The 16,089-nt window shown below is 41.1% G+C and overlaps 1 protein-coding gene across 1 annotated transcript in view; it reads left to right on the forward strand.

The window, feature by feature from the left end:
* Window positions 1-16,089, forward strand: part of LOC148160139 (chondroitin sulfate synthase 1-like) — a 34,301-nt gene that overhangs the window by 5,376 nt on the left and 12,836 nt on the right. Inside the window, exon 2 of the mRNA XM_088004083.1 lies at window positions 1,194-1,689. Coding sequence (XP_087860209.1) covers window positions 1,194-1,689 — 496 coding nt within the window. The remainder of the gene's footprint in view (window positions 1-1,193; window positions 1,690-16,089) is intronic.

The raw sequence follows: 16,089 nt of genomic DNA on the forward strand, positions 1-16,089 counted from the left end.
AGAAAGTGAAGAGTGTGAGCTACAGTTTGTCTCACAGGAACAAGAGCAGTTCCTGATTCCAGCTTCTGAAGTCTGTCTGATATGTGAATGCCTGTAGCACCTGGCTGCTTGATAAAGAATTAATAGGCTAATTAAAGTTTGATAAAAAGGAGGCCAGTTGGTCACCACATCTCAACACCCAGAGGAGAACTGAATGAACCTACTGATGCTGCTGGTGGAATGTGGATAGCATTAGCCTGTAGGTGAACTCCTTCTCTCCTGAAGAGGCAAGACTTTAGAACAGGGGTCTCCAGCTCCAGTCTTCAGGGGCTCGTCCTGCTAATTTTAGCCCACAGTTTTAAAAGCCTTGGTGTAGGTCATTCTAACTGATCTGAAATAGGAGGAGATTGGAGTGATTGAATTTCAGATGGTGAGAAAAAGGAGGATGTGTTTTTCATGAAGTTATTATCTTTGGACATACAGAGGGACGATCCAGAGTTATCGCAAAGTGGATCAGCAAGCTCTGCACTTGACGATCTAGAGTTAAACTAGTTTCCACAGTTGAAACTAGGTGAAACTAGAGATCAGGCTTGAAATCTGACCTGAACATTCAGAGCCACATAAATATTGTTACAAAATCAGCCTCCTATCACCTGAAGAATATTTCCAGGATTAAAGGACTAATGTCTCAGCAAGCTCTAGAGAAACTCATTGATGTGTTTATCTTTAGTCACATTGATTACTGAAACAATGTCTTCATACGTCTGCATAAAAAAATCACTAAATCCAGAAAGATGGAGCACATTACCCAGTTCTACAGTCCTTCACTGAGAGAATAGATTTTAAAATACTGCTGTTGGTTTATAAATCACTTAACGGTTTAGCACCACAATACAATAAAGATCTGTTGTTGTATCAACATTCCAGATCTTTCAGGTCTTCTGGTTCTGGTCTGATCTGTTATGATGAAGACTCTATGATGTTTTTATGATGTAAAACACTTTGAATTGCCTTGTTGCTGAAATGTGCTATGCAACTGAACTTGAAAGTTATACGTAACCATTGAAGTTTACATATAACCTTCATTTGATATGTAAACTTCAAGTTTCAGTTGTTTAGTCTCTGTCACCCCCATGTGAAGCCAAACATCTTAATGTTAGCTCTTGCTCTCTGAGCTCTGTCTCACTTTGTATCTGTGTTTGTCTCGTTTCCAGAACTTGGGCCCAGACCATCCCAGGTAGGGTGGAGTTCTTCTCCAGTGAGGGCTCTGACACCTCTATCCCCATCCCGATTGTGGCTTTGAGGAATGTGGATGATTCCTACCCACCTCAGAAGAAGTCCTTCATGATGCTAAAGTACATGCACGACCACTACCTGGACAAGTACGAGTGGTTCATGAGGGCCGACGACGATGTGTACATCAAGAGCGAGCGGCTGGAGAGCTTTCTGCGGAGCCTCAACAGCAGTGAGGCCATCTTCCTGGGCCAGACTGGGATGGGAGCCCGGGATGAGCTCGGAAAGCTGGCTCTGGAACCTGGAGAGAACTTCTGCATGGGAGGTCCTGGTGTCATCATGAGCCGTGAGGTTTTGAGGAGGATGGTGCCACACATCCGTGAATGCTTGCAGGAGATGTACACCACCCACGAGGATGTGGAGGTGGGCCGGTGTGTGAGGAGGTTCGCCAAAGTCCAGTGTGTTTGGTCCTATGAGGTAGGAATACTTTTACCTCCATCCAGTAGAGTTTTTTTCTAGAGCTTTTTACTCACCTTTTGCTTTCGAACGATTCATCTGTTAGTCCAGATCAGCCCTACGCTGTGATGAAAGGTTTGAGCTTTTCACATGATGATGTTAGGATCGTGTAGCTGCAGATTTATCCTTTGCTACAAATTCATCCTTTGCTTATCAAGCATTCAAAGAAAGTAATTCTTTACTGAATTTCAGGCAATAAAATGTTGCTTTTGTTAGTTAAAAATGGGATTCAATTATTTGTTTACTTACATCTTTCAATGCATTTCTAATGTTGCAGAAGTAAACGTAAGTGGTAAAATGAAAAATCTGCTGAATTTGCCCAAATTTTATCTAAGTAATCATCAGAATAATGGATTACTAACATAATTGTTCATCTTTCTCATAGACCTGGGTTGGTTTGGGGAACTTTTTTACTTGAATGAATTCATCATTTTAAGATGTAACCTGGCTTCTCTTTGTCTGAAATTAAAATTGGATTGATCTTAAACATTTAGGAGTGATGATAGTAAAAGTGAAAGGGGTGAATGCTTCTTCCTAAGGCTGTAATTCTGTCCTGGAGGATCTGGAGGTTTTGTATCTCGGATGTTGGACCTTTTTAACTCAACTACTTATCCCTCACTGTTCACTCTCTCCATCCTTATCTTCTTATCTTCTAAACTAATATTTACAGTTGTTCATTTCCAGTGAAGTAGTTTAGTTTGTAAAAAGTATTAATGGCCCGAAACATGAGCTAATGACTGGGGAACAGAGCTGCATCGTGTGAGTGATGACTGCTCTCCAGGAAAAACTCAGTTTCTGCCATGCTGCAGCACCACTGCTTAACCCCCGCTGCTTTCACGTCGTTAACAGTATTTACCATTTTGATTTCCATGGAGATAATGCTGACATTACAACACAGAGTCTTGGAGCTCTGCCATAAGTACTCAGTTGAGGCTCACCACACGTCATCTGCCTGACGTCAGAGATCGTTGTGGAAACATGATTCCCTCCTGAACATCACCAGAGCATCCAGAGAGGAAGTTCACACTAGAGGCTGGGAACGCTTAGCTGGCAATCAATCAAAACCTTTCACTCACACTTTTTGGCTAATGCTGCAGGATGCATATTTTATACACAATATGTCTTTTTGTGTTTTTTTACATATTTGTTAAAATTGCTATTTCGTCATAAAACAAATCATTTGTGAAAATTGTTCACAAATGAACAATCATTTGTGAAAGAAAATCCAATTCCTCTGCCTCCTCCCAGTTCTCCTACTCCAGTCTGCAGAAATACACCAGTCGCTCAGAAACAACCAATCAGAGGCAGGAGGTGGGGCTTAGTGCTGCTCACATCCTCCACTTTTTTCTCTGCTAAGCTACAGTTTTACCACAACACAACCAGGCTAGTTAGCATAAACACCGACACGGCGGATAAAGTCATCCACCCACACACTGATGAGCGATGCCTCGACACGCTCTTATCTCTGGGTTCATCCTGCTGACACCATCCCTGACTCTCCTCGCCTCCGTCTCCATGGGAGACTGAAGTCTCAGCTTTCATTTCTCATATTGATGATGAATTTTCTCATGAACTGAGTCTAGAAATCCTGACTAAAATTTTGTGCTGTGCCTCTTTTAAGTACCCAGGCACTTTGTAATTACTGTCATGAATGAGAGGAGTGGGCTGCAGGTCAGATTGTTAGCTCTAGTTACCCCAAAAGAGAAATTAAATGTCACAATCATGTCATGCATGTATCTTCAAAGAGTCGTGAATGGTGATGCTGTGGGCAGGAGGTTCCAGTACCAGTCAGTGTAGCAGTGAATCTGAAGAGAGCTCTGACCGAAGCCTATGATGAAAAGTGTAGCTGTAGAGAGAGACTTTTCTGGCAGGAAGAGAGGAGATCCTCATCCGTCTGCTCGCTCTGCTGCTTATCAGTGACATCCTCCTCTCATCTCTGTGGTTTTCACACACTTGTCTAAATTAGATTTTCTTAAATTTGTTGTTACAAATATAATGAAGGGAAGATGCAGTTTAATTTCAAAATTTTTTTAGCATACACTACTAGGGCTGCAGCTAACGATCATTTTAGTCAGGGGTCCCCAAACTTTTTCCTGCGAGGGCCACATAACTGTTCCCTTTTCTGGTCGGGGGCCGGTCTTAGTTTTTCGAGAAATAAACCTTAGAAAACTTTTTTTGACGGGGGGGGTGGAGGGACGGGATGGGGGGGTAGCTGCCGACGACATATTCTCGTTTGTAGATAGATTTTTACCCAGAATGCAAATGGAAAAAAACCGTGAGCGAAACGGTGACTGGTACTGACTAGTATATATTCCATTGAGGGAAACTAAGTTTCATATCTGCTCAAGAGTCCCCCTGGTGGTTGAAGAAAAATCCACATATATATGAAAAAAAACACTGAATGCTCTCTGGTATTGTTCAGGGGGCCGGACCAAATGAGGAGGCGGGCTGAATCCGGCCCGCGGGCCGTAGTTTGGGGACCCCTGATTTTAGTCAACAATTATTCTGAAGATTAATTGGTTAAAGAAAAATGAGCAGTTTTGGCTTAATTGCCTCGATGTGTTGATCTTTCAGCAAATTACCTTTTTTTGAGTTAGCTCACTGTAGTTGGCGATTAATCGATTAATAAATTAATTAATAAAGTTGACAATTATTTCAATAATCAATTAATCAAATTAACTGACTTAAAGTTCCATGCTCGGTTTTTGTATGTGAACTGTAGGCCTCACTCTGCTCCGCCTGCAGCATATCATTTAGATGGCATCTATGATCAAATATCAGGATATGAGTTATTAAAGGTCTGAATTATTGAGATAGAAGGTTTTAGAGTTCAGCATAATTTCTTCCCACCGGTGTGAGAGGATCAAGGTTAGACCGACGTCTCTCTCCACATTCCTGCAGGGAGAGCTCATTTCTATCGGGAAATCTCCAGCTGTGAAGCTTGTTGTCGGGGAATCAGTGACTGAAGCATCCACAACAGATCATGACATCCTCCTCATCGTCTCCAGTGTTCATGTGTGGAAATGACTTTAGGGATTTCAGCAGGCGATGCAGGAACCATTTCCACCCAAAATGTTGAAGGCCGGTGTGTGTTTGCTTCCCTAAAATCCCAACTGGTGACAGTTTCTGTGATTGTCGGAGAACAGCTGTGCTCAGTTTGCTGCGGCTGGGAAAACATGCTGCCATGGCCGCTGAATCCACCCCAGACTTTCCAGGAAGGCCAAAGCCTGAAGGTTGAGCAGCAGTGGAGGTTGTAGAGGCCTTTCAGAGAGCTCAGTATGTGGTCAGACTCTGCTATTTTCAGACATCCTGTGGCCACCACGTCCAAAACCCGTCTCCTGTCACTTTAGGGCTGTGAAATGGCTCGCCAATGAATGTTTCTGCTCACAGCTCAAAAATAAACAGAAAGTGGAGGCGAGAGTGGTGAATTAGTGGGAATTATAGCTCTGCAGCATAAAGAACAGACAACTTGTGTCTCTGCTAGCAAGCAGGTCACTTGGATACAGAATGTGCAGAATGCTCATTTTTTCCTCCTCCTTGGCTTGAACTGGAAAAGGAAATGTTGGTATGCTTCCTGACTCTGTCTGGGATGATTCAGCGGAGAGACATGAGGGCTATAAGCAGCAACTGATACATGCACATCAATACTTTGGGATATCACTGAAAAAGTTTGTATACTAAACAGATCCAGGACACAGGGCTATATATGTCAAAATTTTACTTCTGTTAATTTAGGATGCCTTCACACCAGCCCTGCATAGTCCGCTTTAATCAAACGGTCCTTCTGCCTAGAAAGTCCGGTTTGGGGAGGAGTGAATGTGAATCAAACTCTGATCTCGACCATAAAAGCTAACTCTGGTTCACCTACAAACTCCAGTATGGGTTTGGTTTAAGTGAACTCTGGCGTGGTTCAAATGCAGTGTGAATAAAAGCAGACCAGACACCACTCTAAAAGCAGAAAGCAGACTTCAGTGCAGGGCATAATGGGTAAATGTAACCAAAAAGAAACACATGAGTCTAATGCTAGCAGGAGAAGTGGAACATGGTCTTTTACCAAAGACAAAAGAGAAATTCTACAACCGCTACAATCTGATGTCATTCCATTTGGTTTTGTGACGAAGGAAGTTGTTCAGTGTCTTCTTCAGAGGTTTTCATGCTGTTTCTTTCAGTGGTTCTTGGTGCAGTGCCACCACAGGCGAAAGGGGGAACATGTTGCTCAAACGGATTGGTTGTTATGACCCAGTGCAATGTGAAAAAGAACCACAGCAGCTGGAAATTACTTTTACCCAAATCGAACTGAGTTTACTGAACTTTCAGGTGTTAAAACACCTTTAGATATAAATAGGATTTATAACAAGAAATGTTTTTTCCTACAAAATGTGGACTTGCTGACAAGCTTGTCCATCTACTGTAGTGTATCTGGACTTGGTCTGGGATCCTTTGACATGATTTACTGAATAAAGCTTCTCTTTTAAAATCATTGGATACACCAGTCTATAACCAGAACCATCTTGTTTTATCAGTGACCTTTGTTGTCATCCTCCTTGTTGAGGGTATCGGTGATCGTCCACTGGAGAACTGTAGGCCATCGCCATCAGCTGGCTTCCCCATTAGTGGTGCAGGTCATAAATGAGTCAAACGTTTCTCTACCAACTATCATTTTTATTGGCTCTCAATGATCATGGCACACATGACATTAACAGTGCTTTAACCGTGTGGCCTCCGCACTCTTTGCAGTTTAATATCCAGAAGGGTGGAGGGTGGGGGGAGGGTAAACGATAGCCTTTTATTTTAAGGAGCACTGAAAGAGCGCCAGCTCCAATCTGCAGTTCTAACTCAGTTAATGGGAATCACAAGGCTGCATTGCTGAGTCAACGTCCTAATCCTGAAGTCTCCTCAGTGGCGTGCAGAGCAGCCGGAGCAGCCAGAGTAGCCGGGCCTTTCAGAGCTCTCTAAGCTTTCATGCGCCTGGCAGCCACTCTCTGGTCATTTGCATTCTCTTTTAGCTTCTCTGATTCTGCGCAGTCCACCACTGAGAAACTGCTTTGTGAATAATTCTGTTAAATGGTCTATTTTATTAGAAGTGTGATTTTGAATGCTGGTTTGAAACGGACCAGTGTGCTGTGTGCTGCCCTGTGTGGAAACTGCCACAAAACAGACTGCTTCAGAGCAGCTGTTTAATTCAGCTGGCTGGGGCGACGCAGAGTGTTTCTGGATTCCTCAACAACTATTTACAGCTAAATATGCTTTGACTTCACCATTTGATTTGCTGGAGGGTAACCACGGGGACAGTAGTGACTGGAAGTGCCGTTGCTTTCAGGTGATGTGCAATAAACGGTCAGAGGAATGACTCAGTTTTTCGACCTGGGGGCTGCTTGCCTACATTTAGTAATGGTGGTAGGAAAAGTGTTAGCAGCTATGTAGTGTAAGGAGACATGAAGAGAACATTTGATGAACCATAACCTTTCAGGGTCTAACATGAAGAATTACGGTACCTGAGCCCAGTCTTAAGAAACCAGCCTGACCAAAGGATTACTCCTGCTAACCTGTCTCTGACGTCAGCAGTCAGGGTTTGTGCTCTGCTCAGGGGTGTCTGCGTGAGGCAGCAGCAGAAATAGGATGACTTGCATGTCAAATTCCCACTGCCTCCAGTCGGCATGTTGAGTCTGGAAACAAACATGTGGACGACCCAGAGTGTACCATGTGGAGGTTCCACAGTCATGCTGAGCCTGTGTGTTTTCCATGTCATTAACTCCCAGTAGGCCTGTTACGATGACAAATTTTACTGAGCAATAAATTATCCCAGAAGTTATTGCGATAAATTACAATATTTTCAATCAATATAATGGTAACAGTATAATAATGTAAGAACACAATCTCAAAGATCAAGAAACTTTAAATCCTAACAAACATTTAACACTGGAACTGGAAGACATTTTAAATATCCAAAATAAATTAAACAGAAACAACAAAAAATGAAAAATGAATCTCTGGAAACAATCGTCCTGCAAAAAAAAGGCTAGATGAGAACGAAGCTCCGGACTGAAGACTTTTGTCATCTGGTTTTGGTAGAAAGAGAGAGAGAAAAAGAGAACAACAATAAATAAAGGAAATTATTAAAATTATTTACATTATCATGTGAGTTATTGAGTTAATGCTTATTGTGACAGTGCTAACTCCAGACATGTTCAACTGCCGGTGCTCATCTAGGGCTGGACAATAAAAAGATAATTTCTATTGTGATAAATCAATATCGGTAGAAAATGAAATGTTGATCATTTCACTGAACTTCGATCCAGAACTGCACAGCATTGTGGGTCTGGATTGAATTGAGCTGTTTTTATAAAATGCCTAAAGATGATGTATATATTGTATATGATTAAACTGAACTGAATCTTCTTACTAAAGGTGTACAATGTGTTTCTATTCAGTAATGTATCAGACTGTTTCTCCATGATTTGTATGTGGGATACAAAAAGTAGTGAGGTCCTCAGGCGGCACCATTCACTGTGCACTATAATGATGCTCATCACAATCAGTCACAGCACTGATTCTAAGCCTTCACTATCCAATTAAAGGAGATTAGTTTCTAAGAGTCTTACAATGACCATTCAGGTTGTCACCATGTGTTTCCTCTTTATAGATGAACCCCTGAGGAGCCGTCATTGATTTATTTGAACACTTCTTATGTCTGCTAAATAATTTGTTCATTCTGGTGGATTAAAACTCTGATATCATAGCGCATAATTCAGTGGTTCAGTGAAGTTGAACGTCTTAACCCAACTACTTTTTTGTAAGAGTACATGTTCTCATGTTAGAGGAATCCTCTGGTCATCAGAAGAAGGCATTTGTTTCCTACCACATCTACAGCTGCTCTTTTAAGGGAAATATTTAGTACACCTAACAGCCACCCAATTCAGGTGTACTTTATTGATCCTAAAGGAAAATTAAATGTCATAACTCACATCATCCAAATATGTTCAGAGTCATTGTGGATGATGATGATGTAGGCAGGAAAGATCTCATGTCTAATTACTGTCATGTTAACAGATCTTCAGCTTGGCAGCAGAGATGATGTTCCACAATATTATGTCCTGGATATAATATTGTTGTTGGCGGCTCGGCTAATCCATGTCTTTTGCTTTGCTGCTGCTCTGTAAATCTGTCTGATTGTATGGTTAGAAGGCAGAGCAGAGAGAGTCTGGGAAATGATCCTTGATCGTTACGATAAATGGAAGAGATGTTTTGAACTTCCTTCATCTCTCTTTGTATCCACAAAGCCTCCATTCCACCTCCTGGGATTTGGGGTCATAGTTCAGGTATGATTTGAGCTGCCCCTGGTAGTAAAAATAATACCTTGTTGCCATGGTTATATATCATAACAACTGGCCGAAAGTAAACAAGTAACAGCAAAAAACCTTCTAGCTACACAGCACCCAGAACCAGAGAGAATCACTGAGAGAAAGCGCTGTTCTAAAAATTATCATCATCCAGTGTCCTTATGATCTGAGATGTGTTGATCAGCAGAATCGGATGCAGTCAGTCACTTGCTGATGTTGCAACTCAAAAACTTTACCTTTAAAGCTCTGAATACATTAGGACATCCAGTCTGTATAAGAAACTAGACAGAGCTCTGCTTCATGCCTGTTTGGTTCTACAACCACAACTTCATGTTCTTAAAGCTCACATACCCAATGATCTCAGTGGATTCACTTGTATGATGTGACTCTGGTGCATAATAGGAGTTGGTGGTTGATTTACTGTGGATGCTTGACCTTCAAGAGGTTTGAGGCTGATGTCCAACCACATTCACCTGGAGCTCCCACACTAAACACAGTGGTATTATTAATGGCATGAAAAGCAAAGAATGTTGTTACGGTCGTTTCATTACACACATGTTGTAAATGTAGTTTACATCTAGAAAGCGAAGTGTAAAGTTTTCATACCATCAGAATCTCATAGCTGTCCATGGCTAATAGAGATTACATAACTAGTTTCTTCACTTTGTGGGGCTTAATAACTGCAAACAAAATCTAAGCCATTTATTTTTTCATGGACAGAATTTCATATTGAGGTTCTTAGAAGTAGATTAAAATAAAACCTACATGGCTCCAATCTTCCATGAAATGGAATCCATTTCAGCTGAAGGGCCTGAAGCTCTTACACTTAAGAGACATGGATGCAGCTGAGTGAGGAACCGTACATTATTCATACGCAGATGGAATAACATCTTCGTACATTTAAATCTTTTCTCGTTGTCATTCTGTCCTGGTAGTCAAATTTTGAAATCCCAATATAAAGACCTGCTTCTCAGTCCAGCTCATTAGTCTTGTCAGAAGGTGTGCAGCGGCACTTTGAACAGCTTTCATTCCTCTGAGCTGAGGATTTATTGAGTCCAGCACACAGTTCAGTAATCCAAGCAAGATGCAGTTAAAACATGAGCTACTTTATGAAAGGCCTTTGGTGAAACAATCTGCTAAAAAAAGTTATGTGACGTTCACAAATGATCCCATGCTTTTGAATGGCTCTTTACCCTGGACAATAGTCTGTTGGTGAGAATTGTTTGTTTTTTACAGCTTTGCTCACTTGTAATGCACTGCAACAGACATTTTTATTAAATTTAAAATTAGATTTAATTTGTGAATAAATGTAATAAAAGAAAGGAGTGGGGGTAAAGGCACACAGAGTACATGCTCATTGCTCATAGTTTGTTTTCATCACATGTCATGGCGATGTGTGCAGCACACTGTGTGACCTGGCTGCGACGCTGATGCAGGCCTCATGAAGCAAGAGAGAGGAGAAGTCATGGTGTGGTGAATGTTTAGAGTTAAGTGTTGTTTAATCTATTGTATTAATTGTTATATTCAATGGCGCAGAAGATGATTTTCTTGGTCAGTCACAAATGTTTTCATTTTTATCAAGAAACTGCACCGCCCTGTGTAGGTATTATCTCTACGTAAAAGGAAGTCTGTGTTGCAAAAGCCTGTCCAGTTGCTCTGTCACCATGACTGTCAGTAGAAAAAAACTTAACTGTCAGGAGCCCCAAACATGAAGATGAGTGGTTTAAAAATTTGTCCCTGAATTTATGCACAGGCTTTAATTTTGTAGGAAAATAGAAAGTAGCTCTTGAGTTGTTTTAAATAGATAGAGTTGATTAATATGAATTGGTAGGAAAAGTGATTCACTCCACTGGGCTTAAAAAGCATTAAACAGTAGACTGGGGCAGTTGGTAACAAGAAAATGTTGGCCTTAGTAAGAAATTGATTTTAATGATTTTTATCCACTGGGACACAATAAAACATTCATCTGCATTGGAGCTTTCTCTTGGTGCTATAGTAAAGGGGTGTTTCAACGTTTTCTATTTCTAAATCTAAAATACCTTGAAGTATAAGATTGTACTGTTTAGAGCATCTTTAAAATCCAGTTGGATTGGTGCATTATGGTGGCAGCATGTTGGTGTGGCTCTGTTGTGTTGCTTCTGGTTTCTTCTTTTTTGTAGATTTTTGAGCAGGAAGAGGAAGTTCCAACCAACTCTTCCATCCATCATGATGATCAAGGATCATCATACCTTCTACTCCAACATCTCTCTGCCCGGCTTTTTAACCATAAAGGCAGACAGAGGTTTATAGGACTCTAAATCTCTTGGTTGCTCTGCTAACACAGAGAGACATTTGGTGTCACCCAGGACACCAACAGTGTGTCCTCAGGGATATCGTCTCTGCTGCCCAGAAACTGACAAGCTAGCATGTCATGACCATCATGACTGTCATACAGGAAGAAGCTTCAGTCAGAAGTTTCATTACAAGACTGACTGCCAGTAGAGACCCTTCCTGCCCACAGCATCACCATCCACAATAACTCTTTGAAGATGATCTGAATTAAAATACTTATTTATTTTATATTATTATTGTCACCTAAATATCTTGAATCATCTTGTCTCATGATCTGAATATGTGTTGCTGTCCGCTCTGTGCTTTTTTCTGTGATAAACACACCAAAGAATGCAGAACGGGGAAACGTGTTTTTCTCTGGATCAGCCTCCTGACAAACGGCTCCTCTGTTTCCTCTTCCACACCTGAAGCTCCCTGCTTAGAAGGAAAGCAAGGACCTTCTCATGGTTCTTGTGGAGCTCACTCTGAAACAGTTGCTCAAATAAAAATGACTAAATAAAATCAAAGCTTTTATTTTATTTTAGAGTTTTGTTGATGGCCACCTACTGACATCCTTCTACACAAAATCTGCTGCGAGAAAAACGCAAAACATCCAAAGCCTTTCATGTGATCAATTTATAAAGAATATTGTTTTTTTTATAATTTACATCTGAATATTTTTCTGAAACTAAATGTATAATATTCAGATGTCCCACAAAAACTGCAGCAAATATTACAATTAGTTTGGCTTAATTTTTTATTCTTTCAGTGCTTTCATCTTTAAGAGACAGTTATAAGGGGCTTCACAGCTGTCTTTGGGTTTTCGGTATAAATGCCCATAACAGACTTGAGTGACAGAAGCATAATTATCCTGTATATCCAGAAACACTCCTTGGCCTCTGTGTGTCCTCACTTCTTAAATATGAGCGAGAAGCTGAATGTGCAGGATGAACAGGATGAAGAAGGAATCCTTTGTGTCTGGTAGAGGGTGCTGAGTGTGGATTTGGGCTGTAGAAAGCAGCCTTTGTTAGAGAGCCTTAGCAGGTTCCACTGTCGTGTTGGGCTCATGTTGCTGAGCAGAGACTAGAGGAGACATAGCAGCCACTAAGGTTTACTTTATACTTCCTGGTAATCACGGAATCACAAAAATGCAGACACCAAGTAAATGGTTTGCCATGTGAGATCTCTTCCTTTGCAGTCATCAACCATAAGCTGCACTTCAAAAACATTCTGTGCTCTGGAAAAAGTCAACAGTCAACCTCTGTTGGAAACATGTCATCTCAATAAAATTGAGGCAACTGTAGCACTTCCTCCTTCTCATGATCCAATCTGATTGGCTCAGGGGGAATTAGCCTGCAAGGCCAGGTTGGAACTGGAGGCTCACTCTTCATATTGGCACAGAGTGGTATGCTATAAAATATATTGGATATGCTCAACATGAAATATATTGTATGCATGCATGTATGCATGTATGTATGCATGTATGCATGCATGCATGCATGCGTGTGTGTATATCAGTGACGTGGGGTGAGGTTCATTGCTGGTGACGCACTGACTTACGACTATATAGACGCCATGTATGTTATTTGACGTACAGAAATTTCGCGCAGGCATACAACTCTGGGGGGCAAAAAGACTAATCTTTTACATGTAATCCATAGCCGTGTTAACTCAGTGAAACTTAGAAATGTAGGTATTAATTTCGTGCTATGATCCACAGCAAGGGGGAAAAGGTATTCGCCACGCTACACGCAGACTCGTTGCCATAGCAACTGCCAACATGTTTTAGGATTTAACACCAAAAAAAACCGCTTCTGCTTTACTGAATTACTTAGACATCCAAACTGTAGCCCACAAAATGCACATTTCATTAAAAAACTAAACAAAAACATCTTAATGCTGTCTTACCTTTACTTATCAATGAAATCCATGCACCGCTAATACTGCACAAAAATATCCGTTCATCCAAAGCCAAGTCTATCCTCGGCATATCCTTTCTACTCCGTTTAAGAATCATCAAACTGTCTCGAAGCAAAACTTTCAGCTCCAGTGTTGGTCTTCCTTTAGTTATTATCTCCTGCTTCAATTGAAAATCCACTTTAGAAAACTGTTTAAGTGTAGAAATGTAGTCTTTCATGTTGACGTCGGAAGAGAAGAGGAAACAAATATATCGCTGTACTTTGCTTATTTACTGTATGGCTAGCTCCATGGCTAGCTCACTGTGTCTTACTCTGCAGTTGTGGAGTCACTGTATCTGGGATCATGAGCGCCCCCTGCCATGAGGTAAGAGAACTGCCTGCCTCACCTCGAGTCTGTTCTCTGCCGTTTCTGATCGCTCCTCCGCCCACAAAACACGATACACACACAGTTGGTGACAAACAAACACTGTACATTATATACATAAGCTAAATTATGGAAAATCAGTCCATATATTAAATATTTTTTAGCCATTTTATTGCCGGCGTACAGACAGGACGAACTTGCTCCCATAGAATGGCAGCCTGTGCAGTTAGCAAGAGGTTGCGCAATCCCAGGTGAGGCTCAACTTCCTGCTGCTTCACCGGCTTCGCTTCTGAGCATTTGAATGGGAAAATGCAAAAATCCAGCGATTTTGAAGAAAAAATAATCAGAATTGGTTAAGCTACGTAAAAAATAGGTACTTTATAGTACAAACCACAGGGTGAAAATAGCAATATAAATGATTTTATTATTATTATTTTTCTATGACGATAGGTGAGGCTTTGCCTCCCCTGACCGCTCGTCACTGATATATATAATCATATATAATCTGATATATATATAGTCCCTTAGGAAGATAAAACTCCTAGTCGGTGTGAGTGTATGCAAACGTTCGGCAACCACATGACTGGGTGTCAACTGTTCGACATCCAGTCAACATACTCAAAGGTCCAATATGTTGGACCTTTGAGACTTTGCTATTTGCTAGCATGGAGTCTGCTGTAGGATCTGTAATGTCAGTAGGGTCAGCAGGGTTCTGATTATCCAGAACATTAAAAGCCCCTGCTGAGACTTAGGACCATGCAGGGCTTGACTTGCTGCACCAGGATGGGTTGGGTTTATGTCGTGAAGCTTGTTCTAACATTTCCTACAGGTTCTGTCCAGAATCTGTCCAGCCTGCAGGCCGTGGGGGGCCTTATGGCTGTCTTTGTGCCATTACTTAGCAAGTTTCACAGAGTGGCAGAGCACATTGTCCTGGTGAGAGAGGCAACGGCTGTTGGAGAGTGTGGTTGCCATAGCGAGATGTGCTTTGTCTGCAGCAATGTTTAGGTGGGTGGTACATGTCGAAGTATTGTAGGATTCATGGCTTCCCAACAGAATTGGGCTCTTAACAAGGGAATCACTGTTTTTCACTTTAGTTTGTGTAAACACTAACAGATCAAACTATATGTTGTAGTAGGGTTATTAATGCTAATAATGATACTCAATAATAAATAGTTGCTAAAACGGATTATTTCAGCTGAACTGTTGTCTATTTGTGGTTCCTCCATTGTAACCTCATCATACCTTACAGGAAATGGTCATGTTGGTCAGTGGGAATTACACTGAAATATTTTGCTGGTTTTTAAGTGTATTCATACTTATATAAACATAGATTTGCATCAGTAACTAATTGAAAACATAAAGGCTCACTGGAGAGAAACCATTCCTCTGCTTCCAGTCCAATCAGGAAAGGTTCAGGATTTTTCAGTCACCTTTTCTTGCTTTTTGTGTTAAACCTTGACCTCTATTAACTCTCAGCTCCTTGTTTCCCATCCACCTCCTTATTACATATAAAACTTTGTTGACCCACTACGGCTGCCTCACCAGGACAAACTTTGTTTCATGGGTAATTGAGTATTAGCTGCTGCTTTCTGAAGGTTCTGGGATGCAGTTTTGGAGAACTGTTGGAGAACTGCGGTTTAAATCAATTAACTCGTAACTTTTTCTGTTGGTTCGTGTTCTCTTTACCCACAGAAAACTCCAAGCGAAACCAACCCTCTCACTACACACCATGTGACAATGTTCAGTCTGTTTATTGGTCAGATATGTCCGGGGGGGGAGAACCAACTTCTAAAGAAGTAGAAAACACAGTTCAATCAAATCATTAGTGTGATTCTGGGGCCTATTTCAAGCAAAAGAACAGAATACCAAAAGATTTTGAGGAGATGTCTTGAAAGTTTCTCTACTCTACTACATCCCATAAAGCAACACAAACCTGGCTAGAGGAAGAACTGTGGAAGTTACTGAGAGCATTTGGAAGTGGTCTCTGTAGAGTTTGGTCTCAGCTTGGTGTGATTACTGTGTTCATATCTACACCATCCAGTAGAATCTATTTGCTGCATTGTATGTAAACTGTTGAAGTTCTGCTTGGCAAATAAAAGGCAGGGAAAGTTTATTTGTATAGCACAACAAGTCAATTCAAGTACTTTACATACACTGCATAAAAGGTTATGTAAAAGCCTTGTTGACCTTAGGACAGTTTGTTTCTGAACGGGCTCCTCCAGCTCCATCTTACCTTTGAAACATTAGATTTGAGTAATGTGCCAGTCAGTCCCTCCTGGAGGTGATGATGTTTTTTTGTGATTGTTGAAGCTTTTTCAGAGCGATGTGGTCAAAGTCGCAAATTCTTTAAATCTTTCTTTTTGCCATAACATGATCTCACAAAAAAGTTGGAATTGCTGCACATAACCTTCCCATTATAAACAGGATT

The sequence above is a fragment of the Poecilia mexicana genome, unplaced genomic scaffold (genome assembly GCF_051168715.1).
Source record: "Poecilia mexicana isolate PSO_F unplaced genomic scaffold, ASM5116871v1 scaffold_3, whole genome shotgun sequence".
Classification (NCBI taxonomy): domain Eukaryota; kingdom Metazoa; phylum Chordata; class Actinopteri; order Cyprinodontiformes; family Poeciliidae; genus Poecilia; species Poecilia mexicana.